A 20,591-nucleotide genomic window follows, 5' to 3' on the forward strand; every position below is an offset into this window, starting at 1 on the left:
AGGTCCCGACTGAATTTGGGTCGTGTAAAAAAGAACCCAGGGCGCCTATCACAGAGAGGATTCGACCAATTTGGCCTGTGACACCAAGGCCACCTAATCATCCCTCCCCCTTAATTGACCACCCGAATTTCATTGTATACTTGTATGCCGTGACAAATAAAACTCTTGTCTTGACTTGACTTGACTTGACTGATATCAATCCCTGTCTCCTGAGCCTTTCCGCCATTGTGTAGTGTGTAGCCTGGTGCCAGTGTGTGGCAGCCATTGACCCTGCGTAGCCCAAGGTTGGGTTCTACCAGTGGCGGTGAAGGAGGCAATTGCCACCCGTTACGACCCTGGCTCATGGGTACGCAACCTATGTGTAATCAACACCAAAACCCTGTGCTCTAACTCAAAAATGCTACTAAACCAAGGAACTACTAATATAACTATAAGCTAATGTACTGGTAACCCAACGGACAAGGACTGTAAGAACCTGACAGCTCTTTCACTAGGCACAGACCGTGCATGTGTGTTTCTGGGTCTGCCTTTGAAGCTCCCCAGCAGGTAACCAATCAGCACTAATTGGCTAATTGGCAGCCCTCACCTGCCTGCCCTGGTGACACAGGAGTGACCAGGTCTCTAGTACATAACACCTCCCCCACCAAACTGGTTGCCCAAGAGGCAACCACTACACAACAACCCATAAACAAAACAAAAACAACTGTGACCCCTTAGTTGTCAGGGCCTCTACCACAACAGCGACAACGGGTACCACAAACACCGGTACTACGATCGTGAGAGGGCGTCTGCTAGCACGTTGTCCCTCCCACGAATGTGGCGAATATCCAAGTTATACGCCTGGAGGAACAAACTCCATCGCATCAAACGATGATTCGAATTCACCATGCTGCGAAGAAAAACCAAAGGGTTATGGTCTGTATACACAACAAGGGGTAAACTGGAGGATCCCACGTAAACATCAAAATGGTTCAAGGCAAGAACCAAAGCGAGCGCCTCCTTCTCTATAGTAGAGTAGTGCAGTTGATGCCTGTCAAACTTTTTAGAAAAGTAGCACACTGGGTGCTCCACCTCTAATGCATCCTCTTGCAGGAGGACGGCTCCAGCACCGAGGTCACTAGCATCCACTGCCAACTTGAATGGCAGTTGAAAATCGGGAGCTGACAAAACGGGAGCGCTAATCAGAATACCCTTGATGCTCTCAAAAGACTGTTGACAAGTCTCAGTCCACACGAAAGGTACCTTAGGACTGAGCAGATTGGTCAAAGGGGCAACAACAGAAGCAAAGTTCCTACAGAAACTCCTATAGTACCCTGCCATACCTAGGAAGCGCTTTAACTCCCGCCTGGTGATGTGAGCAGGGAAGCCCACTATAGCCTCCACCTTAGCTGTAATGGGGCACACATGCCCACGTCCAACCACCTTACCCAGGTAGGTAACCGTGGCCTGTCCAAATTCACATTTCGCAAGGTTAACTGTCAAGTTAGCATCACCCAACCGCTTGAACACTTCGGCCAGATGCTCCACATGTTGTGACCAAGAGGAACTGTGGATAACCAGGTCATCCAGATATGCCTCACAGAACGCTACCCCGCCCAGGACCTTGTTCACTAGCCGCTGAAACGTCGCTGGGGCATTTCGCATGCCAAAGGCCATCACTGTATACTGGCAGAAACTCTCTGGTGTGACAAAAGCGGATATCTCACGTGCTCGCGGAGTAAGCGGAACCTGCCAGTATCCCTTTAGCAAATCCAATTTACTTACAAAGGCTGCTGAACCCACCCGATCGATACAGTCGTCCATCCGAGGCAGAGGGTACGAGTCCGGCTTGGTTACTGCATTAACTTTACGGAAATCAGTACAGAACCGATGAGTGCAGTCTGGCTTATCAACAAGCAGGCAGGGGGAGCTCCACGCACTAGAACTGGGCTCCGCAATGCCATGTCTCACCATATAGTCTACTTCCTTACTCAAGATCCTTCGTTTTTCCGGATTCACCCTATAGGCATGTTGCTTAATTGGCCCTGCACTACCAACATCAATGTCATGCTCGAGTACATTAGTACGACTAGGGACATCAGAAAACAAACGTGTATGCTGTCTAAGTAGGCGCACCACATCCGTACGCTCAGGAAGTGGTAAGTACGACAGGTGTGAGTCCAAGTCACCTAGTATCTGGGTGTTTGGCAACCGGCCCTGAGAAATCTCCTTCGACACAGAATAGTCGGCTACAATAGGAGATGCAGAAACTGTTAGAACAGCCACAGGCTTGACCCCTGACTGGTCAATCTGAGCCCTATCATTGTACGCCTTCAACATATTGACGTGACATAATCTACTCTTGCGCCTGCGGTCGGGAGTTTTAATCAAGTAGTCGACCTCACCAACTTTGCGCTCAATGGAGTATGGCCCACTGTATTTAGCCTGTAATGCAGACCCAAGAATAGGCGAGAGAACCAACACCTTGTCTCCCGGTGAGAACACCCTATGTCGGGCCCGCCTATCATACCACACCTTCATTTTTCCTTGGGCTACCTTTAGGTTCTCTTTCGCTAGTTCACATGCTCTACTAAGCTTAAGCCTGAAGTCACACACATAGTCCAACAAATTAGTAGAGGAAGGAGTCTGGTCAGCCAACCACTTTTCCTTCAGCAGTTTCAAAGGACCCCTCACTGTGTGGCCAAACACCAGCTCAGCCGGGCTGAATCCAAGAGACTCCTGGGTTACCTCCCTAGCAGCAAACAAAAGCAAAGGAATTCCATCATCCCAGTCTTTGTCGAACTCCGTACAATATGCCCGCAGCATTGTTTTGATAGTCTGGTGAAATCTCTCCAGCGCCCCCTGGGACTCTGGATGATAGGCAGAGGAAGGGCAATGCTGGATAGACAACTGCTGGAGGACCTGAGCAAAGAGACGGGACATGAAGTTAGACCCTTGATCTGATTGAATGACCTTTGGTAGACCAAAAGTCGAAAAAAACCTAACCAGAGCTTTGGATATAGCTGGGGCTGTGATCTTGCGTAAAGGAATGGCTTCAGGAAAACGGGTCGCTGCACACATAATAGTCAAAAGGTACTGGTTCCCTGTCTTAGTTCGAGGGAGGGGACAACACAGTCAATGAGGATCCGCTCAAAAGGTTCCCCAACGGCAGGGATAGGCTGCAGAGGAGCCTGAGGGATCTTCTGGTTTGGTTTACCAACCACCTGACACACATGGCACGAGCGACAATATTGTGCCACATCTGACTTCAAACCAGGCCAACAAAAATGTCTCAGCACACGGTCATAAGTCTTCCTGACCCCCATGTGACCAGCAAGATCATGATCATGTGCTAGATGCAGTATATCAGGACGATACACGGCTGGAACAACAATCTGAAACACACTGCCCCAGTCATCCAGACTGGACAGGTTAGGTGGTGTCCACTTTCTCATGAGCACGTCATTGCTAACAAAGTATCCTTGAGACGTATCTACCATTTCATCCTCTAAAACCGCCTCTTCAAAGAGGGACGACAAGGAGACATCCTTGTTTTGCTCTAGTACCAACTGCTCATGAGACGGAATCACCTTACCAAACCCCTCATCAGGGCCACTTTTCAACTCAACAAAGAACGTGTCACTAAGTGTCATATCACCATCTAAGTTAACAACCTCATGGGTGTCACATTTGACCTTTGACATTGCGCGTGTTACCGCACACACAGGAAACACTCCTGGATGCTTCTGTGCGAGCTCATCAGGAACCTCAGAAACTACAGGGACGGGAATTACAACTGGAGTAGCCAGCACTTTGCCACCGGCCAAATCGTTCCCTAGAATGAAGGACACCCCCTTTATGGGAATGTGAGAACACACTCCTACGACAACATTGCCTGATACTAAGGGAGAGTTTAGCGAGACCTCATGCAAAGGAGTATTCACAAAGCCTCCTCCAAAGCCCTGAACAATGGCACCGGAATGCAATGAAGAATCTTCCGAAAATGGCAAAATCCCATCCAGAATGAGAGACTGGAAAGCTCCTGTATCTCTCCATATTGTAATAGCCTGCCTTGATCCTAATTCACCAACCAGTGAAACAAATCCATCCATCCTAAATGTTGAGGAGCCCTCTAGCTCCCTGTCTGCACCTTTGATACTTCGCACCCCACCCTCTGATGTCGGCATAGGTGTCCTGTCTATGATGTCTACCAGAGCCCCCGTTTTTACATTTTTCTGCTTAAGCACAGGGCATCCAGCAACGATATGACCAGGCTCCTTACACTAAAAACAGATAACCCCCTCTGGGAATGCACTAGCAGAGCCACCTTGCCTAGGAGTCGAAGTAAACCGACCAGCAGACACGGGTGCCGGGAACCGGCTCCCCTGAGAAGGACGCCTACTACCCCTGGACTCCACACGGCCCTCCTCTACAAAGACAGATTTGTGTGTTAACACAAACTCATCAGCCAAGACAGCAGCGTCGGCTATCTTCGATATCTTATGCTCATTTAGATGTGTGGAAACGTTATCAGGAACACACCTCTTAAATTCCTCTAGGAGAACCAACTGTCTGAGCTGCTCCCTTGACTCTGCTTTTTGCGAGGTGCACCACCGGTCAAACAGGTTCTCCTTCTCTTTTCCAAATTCAACATAAGACTGCCCCTCCTGCCTACGATAACCTCTAAAACGCTGACGATAGGCCTCGGGGACCAACTCATAAGCCCTCAATATGGAAGCTTTAACCAGCTCATAATCAGCGCTTTGTTCAAGGGACAGAGCAGTGTAGGCTTCTTGTGCCCTACCAACCAAAACACATTGCAGCAGCAGTGTCCAGGCGGTATCAGGCCACTTCAATGTGGTTGCCACCCGTTCAAAAAGGGGAAAATATCTTTCCACGTCTTTCTCAAAGAATGGTGGCACCATCCTAATATTCCTGCCTACATCAAACCCGGAACGTGACTCTGGATGCAGAGAACCCGCCTGCAAGGCAGCATGCTTAAATGCAAGCTCCTTCATTGCACGATCGTGCTCTCTCTCCTCTCTCCTCTCCTCTTGTTGTAGCTGTTTTTCCTTAAGCTCCCGCTCTCTCTCATCTCTCCTCTCCTCTTGTTGTAGCTGTTTTTCCTTAAACTCACGCTCTTGTTGTAGCTGCTTTTCCCTAAATGCCAACTCCCTAGGCCCCCAATCGATGGCAACACCTTCCCCCACGCCAGAGAGTTGTGGAGACACCTCAGACAAAAGAAGCTCATCCACCGTTGCCACAATCACCTGCTCCTCAATGAGTATAGCCCTCAAAGTCCCCAAGGCAGTCGTTTTTAACCGCTTCTCACTGGCAGTAAGCTCCACATTGTAGTGCACAGCAAGCTTCAGAAGCTGCTCTTTGGAAAACCTTCCCAACATCTCGTCAGAGGGGTTCTCAACAAAATCCTTAATGGTAGCCATCGTTACTGTACCAGTCACCACAAGCTACTCACTTTACCCTACAGTCACTAAGAACCACTAACAAACCACGAAGAACCACCAAAGAACCACTGAAAAACCACTAAAGAACCACTGAAGAACCACGAAGAACCACTGAAGAACCATGAAGAATGCTAATGCCAATAATAACAACCATAAAGGGACGCGGTGGAAATGTGAGCTCTACGGAGCGCACCTTTCCAGGTTGCACAAACAAACAAAAAAAAATAAAAAAACACACCCACCCTAAATAGACGTGTCATACACGCAGGGTGTTAGGTGCTACCAGGTATGCTCACCAAACACTTAAACAAACAAAATAAATCCAACAAAATATTCCAAACAGGTGCGCCTTCTAACCTGATGTGACCACATATGCTTCTACGTCTAAACTGCAGAAAACCCCGGCCTACCACATGTCTACCCTAAGAAACACTAAATCAAGCCCTACCACACTACCTGTGTTTCCTGGCCGCCCTAACCTACCTACCCTTAAACTAATGCCCTGTAGACCTAACTTTCTTCAACCACACCTGCTACCAGTCAAAGATCATATACAATCATTTCATTGACCGCCCCAGGAGTACGCGGTGCACCGGACGCTAACCAACAACCAGAAAATAATATCCCTATCTACATGTGGTGCCTACTAAACTATATATTTTAACAGCATAAGTAGTCACATCAAATTACAAACAAATACGGCATACTCACCTGTTTGATGAAAATGGCTCAGCCCCCACGTTACACCATGTGTAACGAACACCACCCAAACCATAATATGATGACACCCCGTGCAACACAAAAAAAAAATCACCAAACAAAGTGCTAGGGGTAAAAGATCCCGGACGAGCGCCCAATTGTTACGACCCTGGCTCATGGGTACGCAACCTATGTGTAATCAACACCAAAACCCTGTGCTCTAACTCAAAAATGCTACTAAACCAAGGAACTACTAATATAACTATAAGCTAATGTACTGGTAACCCAACGGACAAGGACTGTAAGAACCTGACTCTTTCACTAGGCACAGACCGTGCATGTGTGTTTCTGGGTCTGCCTTTGAAGCTCCCCAGCAGGTAACCAATCAGCACTAATTGGCTAATTGGCAGCCCTCACCTGCCTGCCCTGGTGACACAGGAGTGACCAGGCCTCTAGTACATAACACCACCCGACATTGTAAAAGAGCTTTGAGTGTCTCGAAAAGTGCTGTAGAGATGCAATTATCATTAACTCGTTCAACAGGCTTCTCTCACAAAGGTTAACGGTCTGTTAGTCCCTTTTAAGGTAATGGCCTTGGTTTGAGAGAGGATGGAGGCCGTAAATGGTCAACTTAGTTTGTCGCAACCAACAATTGCTATCTTGGGAACCATCGGTCACCCTGCTATCTTGTGACCTATGCGTCCCTAAATGTAATGACTGTGTTTCCCGCTCTTTTCTTTGTGTAAGGAGAGGCTAAATGATGTCACTCTGGCCTTGTGTCTTCATTTCTCCACTAACTGCTCTCTTCCACATCTCTCGCTCTTTCTCCCTTTAAACTATTCTAGGCCTAATCTATATAGAACTAACTAATTGTTTTACTATTGCTTTTGTAATTTTGTAATAAACTATCTTATTGAACTTTAGAAATCGTCTCTTGATCATTATACTTTGATCAGCAATTAAATATAAATCTTTATATATTTTTGTATCCACTTTTTCTCCTCCTTTTTTCTGTATTTTCCTCCCATCCCAATTTAGTCGTTATGCCAATTCCCCCCTCCCCTTCCTGGTCGTTGCACGCATTTGCCCCCCAATTGCCGGTCCAGGGAGCCCTGAAGTCTATCACATGCATCCTCCAATACATGTGGAGACAGCCAGCAGCTTCTTTTCACCTGACAGCGAAGACTCTCATTGGTGAGGTGTAACGCGTGGGAGGCTCACACTACCTTCCCCAGTTCCCTCCCTCGCTGTGCAGGCGCCCTGACCGACCTGTAGGAGTCGCTGTTTACAACGACCAGGATACAACCCACCGGCTTCCCACCCGCTGACACTGCCAGTTGTGTCAGTATGACGACCGACTGACCAAGCCGGAGCTACCGCTGACAGCCGGATTCGATACCAGTGTCTCTGCGGTGGTAGGCAGGCGCTTAGTCCGCTGCGCTACCCCGGCTGCCCAAATATAAATCTTTTAAGACCCAATTAATAAATTGGGTATATCAAATATAATATTCATCATTGCATCAGTACTCTCTCAGATAACATCCTTCACAGTGTCTTTAAGACAGACTTAATACTGTCAACTACGGAGGAGTCGGTCGCAGTCGACCAGCACCAGCTAATGGGTCGCTGCACCCTGTAGCTCGGCTGGTTAGTGCGGCCGCCTGTGGATCCTATGGTCCCAGGTTCAAATCTGCTCGGCTACAGTACTAACGGACCCAATAAGGTTTGCCTGCTGCCGGAGCTGAAGGATATTACCTGAGAGTGCCGATATCTTCTCCTGCTTCTGGTCTGATAGATACGACACGCATCAATCACTGTGTCCTTTGGAAGGTTGGTTGGTCCTCGTGTAACCCGTGTGATCTCGCTCTGCATTGTGTTTCGATTCAACCCCTGTTATTAAGGGATTGCCCTGAGTGGGAGTTGAACCCCCGGTCTCCCGCGCCGCGGGCGACATCACAGACCACTAGACCAAGAGAGATGAACTCACTTCTAAGTAATGGGTCTGGATGCCTCTGGGGTAGGGATGCTCGATATTGGCTTTTTTACCGATACCGATATACCGATATTGTCCAACTCTTAATTTCCGATACCGATATCAACCGATATCAACCGATACCGATATATGCAGGGTTTCCCCCGCCAAAAAATGGAATAATTTCAGGTAATTAACATTACATATCTCTTGTTGTGGAATTAACACAACATTATGCATACTTTTGACAATAAATAAAATCTGAATTTGTTCTTACTTGCTTGCCTGGGTAAATAAAGGTTATAGAAATGTAAAAAAAATTAAATAATATTTATTTTTTTGTTTTTGTTTTGAAAACCGATACCGATATTTTCCGATATCACATTTAATAATATCGGACATCCCTACTCTGGGGAGTGAGTTTACTTGCAGTACCGCTTAACGTCCACAGCCACCTCACTATCCATCCATCCATCGTGACTGTGGTTAGACACGCAGTACCGGCGTTACACTCGCTGATGGAGAGGTGCAACACACACTGGTATTTGTTCATTTTTAAGGCCCTTATCGGTAAGCTACCTCCTTATACTACATCATTATTGGAATGGAATTGTGGTACCTAATAATATGGAACCCGTCTAGTGACTAGCTGGTCCTTAAGGTCACTGAGCTTGCTTTGAACAGGGTAAATCGGCATTTTGCTATGATCATGGAATGAACTCCAACCGTCCTTAAAGCTTGAGATTCTCCCCTCTGTTGCAGAGTTCAAAACCTTGATCTCCAACCTTTGTTAATCAAGTTGAACATTGTTTTAATTTATTGTTATCCTTACCTTTAGCCTCGCCTTGTTGTCTTATTTAATACTTAAGTCCTGTGCCAACCAGCTAGCCCCTGTGTTCACCGCCATATTTAATCAATCCCTGGCGGAGTCGGTGGTCCCTGCCTGCTTCAAGATGTCTACCATCATCCCTGTACCGAAGAAACCCTCCCCAACATGTCCAAATGACTACAGACCGGTGGCACTCACCTCTGTGGTCATGAAATGTTTTGAGAGGCTGGTCAAGGACCACATTTGTGCCTCCCTCCCCAGTGATATGGACCCTATGCAATTTGCATACAGGACAAACAGGTCCACTGACGACGCGGTCTCCCAGGTACTGCACAGCACCCTCTCCCACCTTGACCGTCAGAAGGGGGGCTATGTGAGACTGTTGTTCATTGACTACAGCTCAGCGTTCAACACCATAGTCCCCACCAGACTGGTGGACAAGCTGATCGAGCTGGGTCTGAGCTCCGCCCTGAGCGCCTGGGTACTGGACTTTCTGAGTGAAAGACCCCAGGCGGTCAGGGTGGGGGGTCAGACCTCCAACACCATCACCCTGAGCATCGGGTCCCCCCAGGGCTGTGTTCTAAGCCCCCTGCTGTACTCACTCTACACACACGACTGTGTGGCCAAGTTCAGCTCCAACTCCATAGTGAAGTTCGCAGACGACACGGTGGTGGTGGGGCTGATCTCGGACAACGACGAGAAGGCCTACCGGGAGGAGGTTGAGGTACTGGAACGCTGGTGCCAGGACAACAGCCTGCTCCTGAACATTGGTAAAACCAAGGAGCTGATCGTGGATTATAGGAGAGGACAGCAGGAGACACACACACCACTGACGATTAACGGGGCTACCGTGGACAGGGTGAGCAGCTTTAAGTACCTGGGGGTCCACATCTCAGAGGATCTGACATGGTCAACACACATAGACACAGTAGTAAAGAAGGCGAAACAGCGCCTCTACCACCTGAGACAGTTAAGGAAGTTCAGAGTATCGGGGAAGATACTCCAGTCCTTCTACTCAGGAGCTGTAGAGAGCATCTTGACCGGAAACATCACTGCCTGGTAAGGAAACAGCACGGCACAAGACAAGAAGGCCCTACAGAGAGTGGTGCGCTCAGCCGAGCGTACCACGGGTATTGCACTACCTCCCCTGCAGGTTCTATACAACAACAGGTGCAAATCCAGAGCCTGCAGGATAATGAAAGACCCTCACCACCCCAATAACAGCCTGTTCCAGCTGCTGAGGTCAGGCAGACGCCTGAGAACCCCAGCTACTAGGACAGAGCGGCTTAGGCTCAGCTTCTTCCCCCAGGCCATCAGAGTCCTGAACAATGAACATTGAGTACCACTGTAACACTTTAGCATGAGCGGGCACACACTCAGGCCGCACGCACCCTCACTTATTGCCAAAAGGAAAGGCCACTTTAAATTAGTATTAGCAACAGTAACAGTGTATTGCACTACTATTACTACTACTGTTAACTGTCAACTGTTACCCGTCATTGCACAAATTTATTGTTACCTGCTACCTGTTATTGCACAATTTTATTGCACAATTTTTTTTGTATTGGATTCTATTATATGTTATATGTTGTACCAATTGCACATTGTTGCGGGCAAGACCACCCGCATTTCATTGTATATCCGTATGCCGTGACAAATAAAACTCTTGACATGACTTGACTTATTGTTATGATTTTATATGCTGTGTGATTTTAATGTATATGCCTTTTTTTCTGCTTAACTCTGTAGGCCTATGTACAGTCGACGTGTTGCCTTGCGAGTTTAACACTAGCACAGCCGACAAGGGGTCACATGACCCCGAGGCATTTTCAATAAAAGTGTTAAATAATGGTTTTGAAAGTGGTACGGTACCTCCACCGTCCAGGGCCATGATGGTCAGCACCATGTCCTTGTTGCCGGGGTCCTCTCTGTCCAGCGAGCGGGCGGTGGAGACGACTCCGTCCGCGTCGACGGTGAACTGGCTCTTCGCCTGGTCGTTGATGAAGGAGTAGGTGATCTTGCCAAACAGCCCCGAGTCGTCATCTGTCGCGCGCACCTGGAGAGACACACACACACACACACACACACACACACACACATACACACACACACACACATACACACAGATACACAGATACACATACACACACACACACACACACACACACACAGACAGAGAGACACACACATTGTACATATGTCTATACCGAACACTGTGACCTCATTTTCTTCTTCTAAATTACATGCTATACTATGTTATTTGATACTATCTTGTCTAGCACAGTCTCTGGAGCGTAACAGTAAGAAGCATTTTGTATGAAAGTATTCTGTACTTCTGTATGACAACTATTAAAGAAACTTGAAACACACACAAAGGAAGGTATTCAGAAACTATTTGTATTATAGTTAAAGGTGTTATACATTAATCTTTTTTTTCCTTCTCCTAAATAATTCATCCACAGAGCCGCCCAAAATAAATAATTGATTCATGAATTGATAAATAAAAAAAAACATGATGGCGGGTCCAAAGTGAATGTTGTTGTTTACATGTTGCGTGCATCATATATCCCCTCCCTACCTCTCATCCCCCCCACGTGGAATGCACCCGATTGGATAAATGACATGCTGGTGCTCTAGTGCGACATCTAGTGGCTGAATGTTATCTACAGCGCCTTTTAAGTAAGACTATGGGGCAAACGTATTTGGCATCTGCTTCTCCAGGCTGGCACGTTGCTCCCAGGTGTGATCGTTGATCATCACGATGTGTCTGTGGTTCACCAGGCTTCTGTGAAGATACGTTGTGTATAAATGGTGTGTAGCTACAATGCATGGATTATAATAAGATCTCTGGCAGTGGGTGTTATATGTGTTATAGAAATAAATCAATCACAGGCGGCTGGGTGGCGCAGCGGACATTGCGCTCGTCACCAACGCAAGAGACACCGGGTTCGAATCCGGCGTTGCCTCCGGCTTGGGCCGGCCGTCATACTAACTCAATTGGCAGAATTAGCAGGTGGGAAGTCGATGGGTGGTAATCTGGACGTTGTGGACACAGCGACTCCTACAGGTCGGTTGGGGGACGCCTGCACAGCAGAGACAGGAAATGGCGGGGGTAGTGTGAGCCTCCCACACGTTACACCTCGCCAATGAAAGTCCGCGCTGGCAGGTGAAAAGATGTGACAGGCTGCCTCCTTGTGTATCGGAGGGGACATGTGATGCAAGGCTTCTATCCTCCCTACAACCGGCCAGTGGGGGGCATATGCGAGCAACGTTCAAGACAGGGGAGGGGAGAATTGGCACAGCAAAATTGGGATGGGAGAAAAATAGAAAAAGAGGAGAAAAAGTGGAAAGAAATTTAAGAAATAAATCAATCACCATGAAATGGTGATGGAAGTGACACCAGAATGTGACACCTGTGAAAGTGACCTCACCTGAAGGACCTTTGACCCTGCGGGGGCGTTTTCTCTGACCTCAGCCAGGTAGAACCTCTGACTGAACACTGGGCTGTACAGGTTAGCTCCCAGAACACGCACGATCACCTGGAGATCATCATCACCATCATCATCATCATCATCATCATCATCATCATCATCATCATCATCATCATCATCATCATCATCATCATCATCATCATCATCATCATCATCATCATCATCATCATCATCATCATCATCATCATCACCTTCAACAGCATTGTCATTTATAGTATGTCATCAACAGTTAATTTATTCAACATGATCATAGTTGTTCTTAGGGAACCAATTGGTTAATTGGTCTATGTTTTTCATGTGTTTTTAGTGTGTTTTTTTTAAGTGGCAGCTAGAGGGCAGCATGGAGACACGCTAAACAAACACTTAATTAATTTCTCCCAAAACGAATGCATTGTCTTGTTTCGCCAATGCGATAACGTTAAATACACAATCTCGTAACTAAGAGATTCGCTTGGTTTTCGTGCATGAATTGCTAGATTTCAACTACAATAAATACAACCTTTTTCTCTGGCATTTCCTGGTTGAGCGGGCAGAAAGTGGACATTTTTTAACTTGAACTTGAGGACTGCATACTTTTTTTGCAAACCAAAACAACATACTTTATACTTATAGCACATGCATGAGCCTGGTCTCTTTTGAAAGATGACATTCTGAGGTTTCTGATACCAGAAAGAAAATTCACTTTTAGTGCTAAAGTAATAGAGTTACATAGGTCTGAACTTGAGTTGTAAAAAAACTTGTTACTCAAGTTTTTCTGTAGTAGTTAGTAGTCCAGAGGTAGTATTTCCCCAGAAGGTGGTATGGCTTACAAATCCAGCCTGAAGCCTTATGTAGTACATATCCAAATTTCATAAAGATCCATTCAGAAATTAGTGATTGGGAGTGATTTTGGTAAACTGTGTACAAAGAAAAACTCAGTTTTTGCATAGACTTCAATTCAGTTTTGCTCTTCCTGTTTTTGTGTTTCTTCGTGTTTTTATTTTATTTTATATAGATCCCCATGTGGGGTATCATTGGAAAGCCACACTCATTGGTTACAACGATCCACAATCATTTTCGAGATCGGATCTAGATTGATGGAACTACTGCAGCCTGAGTCGGGAGTGGTATTTTGCGCAATACCGTGTACTTTGCACAAAACTCAAATACTGACATGTAACTCGAGAACCGCTGAACGGATTTTGTCGGATTTTGTCACTGTCGACAGGCAACAAATAAGCCTTCAATTCGATATATATATTGTATTACAACATATGCACACGAGCCACTAGGGGTCGCCAAAGTGCCGGTTGCAAAAAGTCCGAAAAACTTCCCATATGAGGGACGTTGCAGCACAGGGTAAGTAAATACTGTTCTGACAGCACAATACTGATGTCATTAAGCCACTCTAGGGAGAGCTTGTCAACAAGAAAACAGCCTGGGGGCGCAGGGTTGACCGAGTATACCACACGACGACTCCACGAGAACTTCCGAAGGTGTGAAATGTGAAAAATACTGTCAGAAAATAGTTATTACAGTATTCAACAATATGTAGTGATGTTTGACATTATATGCAAAAGTAAATGTTCAATCTTTTATTTGACAGATTCTTCTATTTGCTAAAGTTGGAATGTTGGAGCCAGATTCGGTCCTTATTATTTATATATTTATTTAGTTAAATATATGAAGCAATATTGTTTGGAAAACGATTGGAAATTTACTTGATTGATAACAACTTTTATCTGTTAGGATTTGGATGCGTGTTGCTTCGACAACGTGGAGGCGTGTCTGGTCCGGCCCATTTTGAACCGGTGATTACAGCACCCGAGCGTGTGAACTCACTTCAATGGAACGGGTGCACTAGTAAAAAACACCACACTGGAATGCAAGGCACGCAGCCCTGGCGGTTTAAGCCAGCACACCTCCACGTGGTCTGGTAAGAACCCATCCACGCTAAACAAAGCTTCAAGTAAATGACAATAAATACCCCTTTCTATAAACCAAACAAATTCATCTCCGCTCTTTTCTTACGGAAAAGCGCATGCGCGCGTCAACCAAGGCTGTGGATGTCACACATAGAATTGTTTATAATATGATGTCAGTCAATAATTGTTTATTCAGTGTCAAGAAAATCCTATGACTATTGGTCATCAAAAAACAGCTTCAATGTAACTGAGTAAATCATCTGTCTCCAGTCCACCTCCATCTCGTCCTGTCACTGTTAATGTTATTAATGTTAGACTACAGAGGTTAGTTATTATGTCCACGTTAGGCAGAGCCTATCATATTATCCATTTGTGTGTGTGTGTGTGTGTGTGTGTGTGTGTGTGTGTGTGTGTGTGTGTGTGTGTGTGTGTGTGTGTGTGTGTGTGTGTGTGTGTGTGTGTGTGTGTGTGTGTGTGTGTGTGTGTGTGTGTGTGTGTGCGTGCGTGCGTGCGTGCGTGCGTGCGTGCGTGCGTGCGTGCGTGCGTGCGTGCGTGCGTGCGTGCGTGCGTGCGTGTGTGAATCTGCGTAATATCTCGCAAACTATAGGGCTAATCAGCCTGTGCTTTGGTGCATAAGGTTACAGAGGCACAGGGATGAGTGTGTGGGAATACGTTTCACATCTGGCAAAGGGAAGTATTTTTGAGGAATTCATTTCCAGCATTCTCCAGTCCTTCTGTGGAGAGTTTGTGGTATATGGTTTTACCACCAGAGGGCGACAACAACGGCTTTTGCTCAGCATTAACAGGGGTCAGCACAACCAAAAGTGCAATGGCCGAGCCTCACCCAATTGTGTTCTCATCAACAGCCCAATTGTTTTACTTGGCAACAGCTTGGGGCAATGATTATCATTTTGAAAAGTACAATATAAATGAGACATTCTGGCAGCGGAGAGTTCATTTTGTGATATAGGCCATAGGCCACCCTCTTGGCTGAGCCTCACCCACCAGTGTGCCTCACGTTTTCAGTAACCAACTAGTGTTACTCAGTTTGTGTTTTGAGAAATCATCATAACATGATTTGCAGACCTCTGGTCGGGCAGTCAGATTTTCGGTTTCGAATTGTGGACTACCTAACGCAAATTCTATTGGAAACAACTTGTGTATGCTGAAGGCACATCGATCTCAATTAAAACCACAAACTGCAAATAAGCACTTGTGACTCACACACATCCTGAAAAGGCCACGAGAGACGACATAAAACATATCTGTACATCCCATACCTCCTTCATTCATTGGGGGGACATATTATTTATTACCATCTATAGCATGCCACAGTATGTGCTCCAACAAGCACCCATTCTAGTTGTAGCTTGTAGGTTGTAGCTTGTGTAAATCAGCACACGAAATACTCTTGGAGAGGAGTATTCTCCTCTCCTCTCCTCTCCTCTCCTCTCCTCTCCTCTCCTCTCCTCTCCTCTCCTCTCCTCTCCTCTCCTCTCCTCTCCTCTCCTCTCCTCTCCTCTTCTCTTCTCTTCTCTTATCTTCTCTTCTCTTCTCTTCTTCTCTTCTTCTTCTCTTCTCTTCTTCTCTTCTTCTTCTCTCCTCTCCTCTCCTCTCCTCTCCTCTCCTCTCCTCTCCTCTCCTCTCCTCTCCTCTCTTCTCTTCTCTTCTCTTCTCTTCTCTTCTCTTCTCTCCTCTCTTCTCTCTTCTCTTGTATCACTTATTTTCTCTCTTTCTTCTCCTCTATTATTTTCTATCTCCTCTATTATTTTCTCTCTTCTCTTCTGCTCACTTCTCTTCCCTCTGCTCTCCTCTTCGCTTCTCTCTTCTTCTCTTCTCTTCTCTTCTCTTCTCTTCTCTTCTCTTCTCTTCTCTTCTCTTCTCTTCTCTTCTCTTCTCTTCTCTTCTCTTCTCTTCTCTTCTCTTATCTTCTCTCTTCTCCTCTCTTCTCTTACTCTCTTCTACCCTTTACTCTTCTCTTCTCTTACTCTCTTCTACCCTTTATTGTATCATGTCCTAATAGTAGCACGCCTAACTACTAATAAACCTAATGAATCTGTGTTGAACTACAGTCGAGGCTTCCTGGTTATTACATATTTTGATATTGTGATTAATGTATTCCATCAGCCACGTTTAATAAAAAGCACCCTGGCGGTCTAACAGGGATGCCCCTATACTGTATATTCACAGGCCTGAGAAGCCACTGTAAAGCCTGAGCAATAACCATCGCCATAACCAACAAGAGACTGTCAGGCCTAGAACTGCACCCTGAGAGGGAGGTTTGCCCTGAGTGGGAGGTTCGAAGGGTCAAAGTGGGTATAAAACAGGAGGGAAGACTGTCAAGTTCTAAACTGTGGATACCAAACAGAGAAGGTAAAGATGACTTTGAACTGTTGAACAGTAATCCAGAACTATTTTATTGCACTGTAAAAAAATTTATTACATTTTTATATTATAATCTTTTTATCTATTCTACTATTTTATTGAACTGCACTATTGCACTATTTTACTCTGTCTATTTGATCTTACTCTTTTTTATTATTGTATATTTAAAACTGAATCAAACCATAAACAAGGTGGCCTGTTGGGATGTTAGATCCTAATGTGAAAAACTGTGATTTTATACGTCTGCACTTTATGTGCTCATTTTATGTCTTTTTTTCTGTTGTGAAGCACTTTGAGCTGCAGTTTCTGTATGAAAGGTACTATACAAATAAAGTGTATTATTATTATTATCGCAGTATGACACACGTCCAGACAGATGTGACGTTCACAGACCTGGGCAGCGTTGGTGAAGACGCCGTCGGACACAGACACGTTGAGGTGGTAGATGAGCTTCGTCGCCTGCCTCCTCTTGTTGGAGAGCGAGAGCACCCCGGTATCCTCATCCATCACAAATGTCATCCGCTCGTTCCCAGACATAATGCTGTACCTAAAAAGGCATACAAAATATATAAAAAATACATTTATGAAAAATGTAAGTGTTTGTTTGCTACAGTACTGTACATGTTCCAAATGTTTGATCCCCCTCACTACTAGGGCTGACCCCTATTAGTCGACTAATCGGTCGAAAGGAGCCGTAGTCGACTGGCCAACCTCTTAGTCGAATATAAAAAGTAAAATTTTTAAAAGATATTTATAATTATTATTATTATAATTCTTTTGTATCATTCTTTCCAAAAGAAAAGCTAACGCTAATGGCACGCATACCAGAGGCTAACTGCCTACGAAAACAGGCACAGAGGCACTGAAAGAGGATTTCACCATCTAATGAACACACTAGACTAGACAAATATCAAGATGTATCCATCAGTGGACCAATTGCATGCTTTTGCAGAGAACAAGAAGCCTTCAGTCGACTCCTTCAGACATTAAGCTTCACCCCCCACAGCCCAAATGGAATGCTAAAAAATGTAAAAAAATAAATAAATTTAAAAATATTATATATATATATATTTTTTACCAATAGTCAACTAACGGCAAATTTTGGCCAATCATAGTCGACCATCCAAATCCTTAGTCGGGGACAGCCCTACTACTCACTAAGGACTCTATCGCTCGAGTTGTTCACACACACGCCCGCAACTGTCACCCAGCCTTTTAACTGACATTTAACTGTCATGTGTCTGTTCTGCCTCATGTCTTACTACACACCTTGTCATTTGATTTGGTTGTTTTGTTTGCTGTGTGTTTTAATAATTCCCCTTACCTCTGTAATGTATGTATGATCTGTCTCTTTTCTATTTTATAATCTTTTTTTTGTCCCTTCTACCCGTTACCCTTCGAGGGGCCTGTGTTGTCCTCTCGCCAGGCCGTCGTTATAAATAAGAATTGAGATGAAGGTCAAATGAAATAAAAATGTAAACGTCTCGCACTTCCTCCAGGCAACGTCCTTGTCTTTCAGCCGGATTTTCATGAAAGAAAATATGATTTGAGAGATATTTGTAAATGTACTGTTCAAAAAGCTAAGAAAGGATTAAAAGGAGGTGTATTTCTATTATTGGGGTTAACTTGTGGAACAATGCTGATGAAGAATGAGTCATTCTATTTTGGTTTTTAAGAAAAAGGTTTGTAAAGCTATTTTTTAAAACTACAAGGGTGAATAAGGGCGCGTTCACACCTACCCTGTTTGGTCCACTTTAAGTGGACCATGGTCCCTTTAAGTGGACCATGGTCCCTTTAGATCGATAGTCCGTTTGGTTTGTACAGGTATGAACGCAAACCGAACTATAATGAGGACCAAACAACCGAACCATGGTCCTCTTGAAAAGTTGGGACTCGGTTCGTTTCAATCGAACTATAGTACCTAATCCAGGAAGTACAGTAGCCTACTCCTCTCTAGACTGGCGCCGCACGCGGACAGTCTCTCTCTTCCTCCCTCTCTCTCTCTCCTCTCTAGACGCAGTCTCTCTCTCTCTCTCTCTCTCTCTCTCTCTCTCTCTCTCTCTCTCCTCTCCCCTCCCCTCCCCCCCCCCTCCCCTCCCCTCCCCTCCCCTCCCCTCCTCTCCTCTCCTCTCCTCTCCTCTCTAGTCGACTAGCGCCGGCCCATGCTCATAATAGTATCTCTCTCATTACGCTGCCGGCAACTGATTACGTTTGTGAGTGCTATAGACTAGTCCAATAGATGCGACAGCATGTCCTTTGTTTACAAATTAGATCCGCACCAAACAGGGTAGTGTGAACGCAGACCAAAATTAAACAATGTATCATTTTCACATTTGGTGCGGATCTAATTTGTAAACAAATTAGAAAGTCCGGACTATCCTTGGACTTTCAGATGTGAACACACCCTAACACTGTTTTGTTTTGTTTTTTTCTTTTAGGGGATACTGTTTTGGAATCTACATTTTTGTATTTTTTTGTAAAGCTAATTTTTAAAACTACAAGGGTGAATAACACTGTTTTGCTTGCTTTTTTTCTTCTTTAGAATACTGTTTCGGAGTCAACATTTTTGTATTTTTTTGGTAAGAATATAGGACAGGCACATATAAGCACTATGCTTCAGTCTGTACCTTTTCTGTCACTGTAAAAAATATTGATAAATGATGGTGTATATTGTACTGTGTGAGATGATGACTGAAAAAATAAACAACCACTACTACTATCTCACCTCAGCCGGTCAGCGTCACAGAGGTCGGCGTCCGACGCCTGGACGCAGGTCACAAAGTGCCCCCTGGGCGCCAGCTCGGCCACGTGGGCCTCGTACAGCGCCCGGCTGAAGCTGGGCGGGTTGTCGTTGGCGTCGGTGACCGTCACCGTGACGCTGACGTCGCTGCTGAGGGCGGGCTCGCCGCCGTCGGTCGCCCTGACGATGAAGTCGTAGCGCTGGACCAGCTCGTAGTCGAGGACGCGCGCCGCCAGCACCAGGCCGCTGCCGCGGTCCACGTGGAAGTAGTCGGTGCTGTTGTAGACGTCGGAGAGGATCTGGTAGGTCACTGCCGCGTTCTGCTCCGAGTCCTGGTCCTCGGCGAACACCTGCGGGGAGAGTCACGTGAGAAACAGACGTTTGTTTGTTGACCTCCCTGGGGGGGGACCGGGTTGCCGGGCTGCCAGATGCTAGGGCTGACCCCTATTATCGAAAGGAGCCGTAGTCGACTAGCCAACCTCTTAGTCGAATACAAAAATATATATATATATATTATTATTATTATTTTTTTGTATCATTCTTTCAAAAACGAAAAGAGGCCTAGAGGCGTGGCTAACGCTAATGGCGCGCATACCAGAGGCTAACTGCCTACGAAAACAGGCACAGAGGCACTGAAAGAGGATTTCACCATCTAATGAACACACTAGACTAGACAAATATCAAGATGTATCCATCAGTGGACCAATTGCATGCTTTTGCAGAGGACAAGAAGCCTTCAGTCGACTCCTTCAGACAGTAAGCACCCCCCACAGCCCAAATGGAATGATACAAAAAAAGAATAAAAAAATTACAAAAGAAAAATTACAAAAATATTATACTTTTTATTTATTTGTTTTTTTTTAGTCGACCAATAGTCGACTAACGGCACATTTTGGCCAATCATAGTCGACCATCCAAATCCTTAGTCGGGGACAGCCCTACCAGATACCCATGTGGGGTATCTCCCGGGCCTTTCTGTGTGGAGTTTGCATGTTCTCTCCCCCTCTGTGCTCGCAAGGGTTTCCCCTCCTGAAAAAGATAAACCCAATGGATAAACATGCAGAACAGATTGCTGACGCTGACGAAGATGGACAGCAGCACTTGGATTGGTCTCCGGGGATGTGGCC

At 45.6% G+C, this 20,591-nt stretch overlaps 1 protein-coding gene across 1 annotated transcript in view; it reads right to left on the reverse strand.

Moving 5' to 3' along the window:
* The window catches only part of LOC311247581 (protocadherin Fat 3-like), a gene marked incomplete at both ends in the record, with an annotated part of 404,408 nt that overhangs the window by 152,426 nt on the left and 231,391 nt on the right, over positions 1-20,591 (reverse strand). Inside the window, 4 exon segments of the mRNA XM_084338612.1 lie at positions 10,817-11,000; positions 12,376-12,483; positions 17,118-17,271; positions 19,450-19,814. Of these exon segments, the coding sequence (XP_084194738.1) occupies positions 10,817-11,000; positions 12,376-12,483; positions 17,118-17,271; positions 19,450-19,814 (811 nt within the window).

This window comes from Notolepis coatsorum (genome assembly GCF_963971535.1).
Source record: "Notolepis coatsorum genome assembly, contig: SCAFFOLD_101, whole genome shotgun sequence".
Classification (NCBI taxonomy): Eukaryota; Metazoa; Chordata; class Actinopteri; order Aulopiformes; family Paralepididae; genus Notolepis; species Notolepis coatsorum.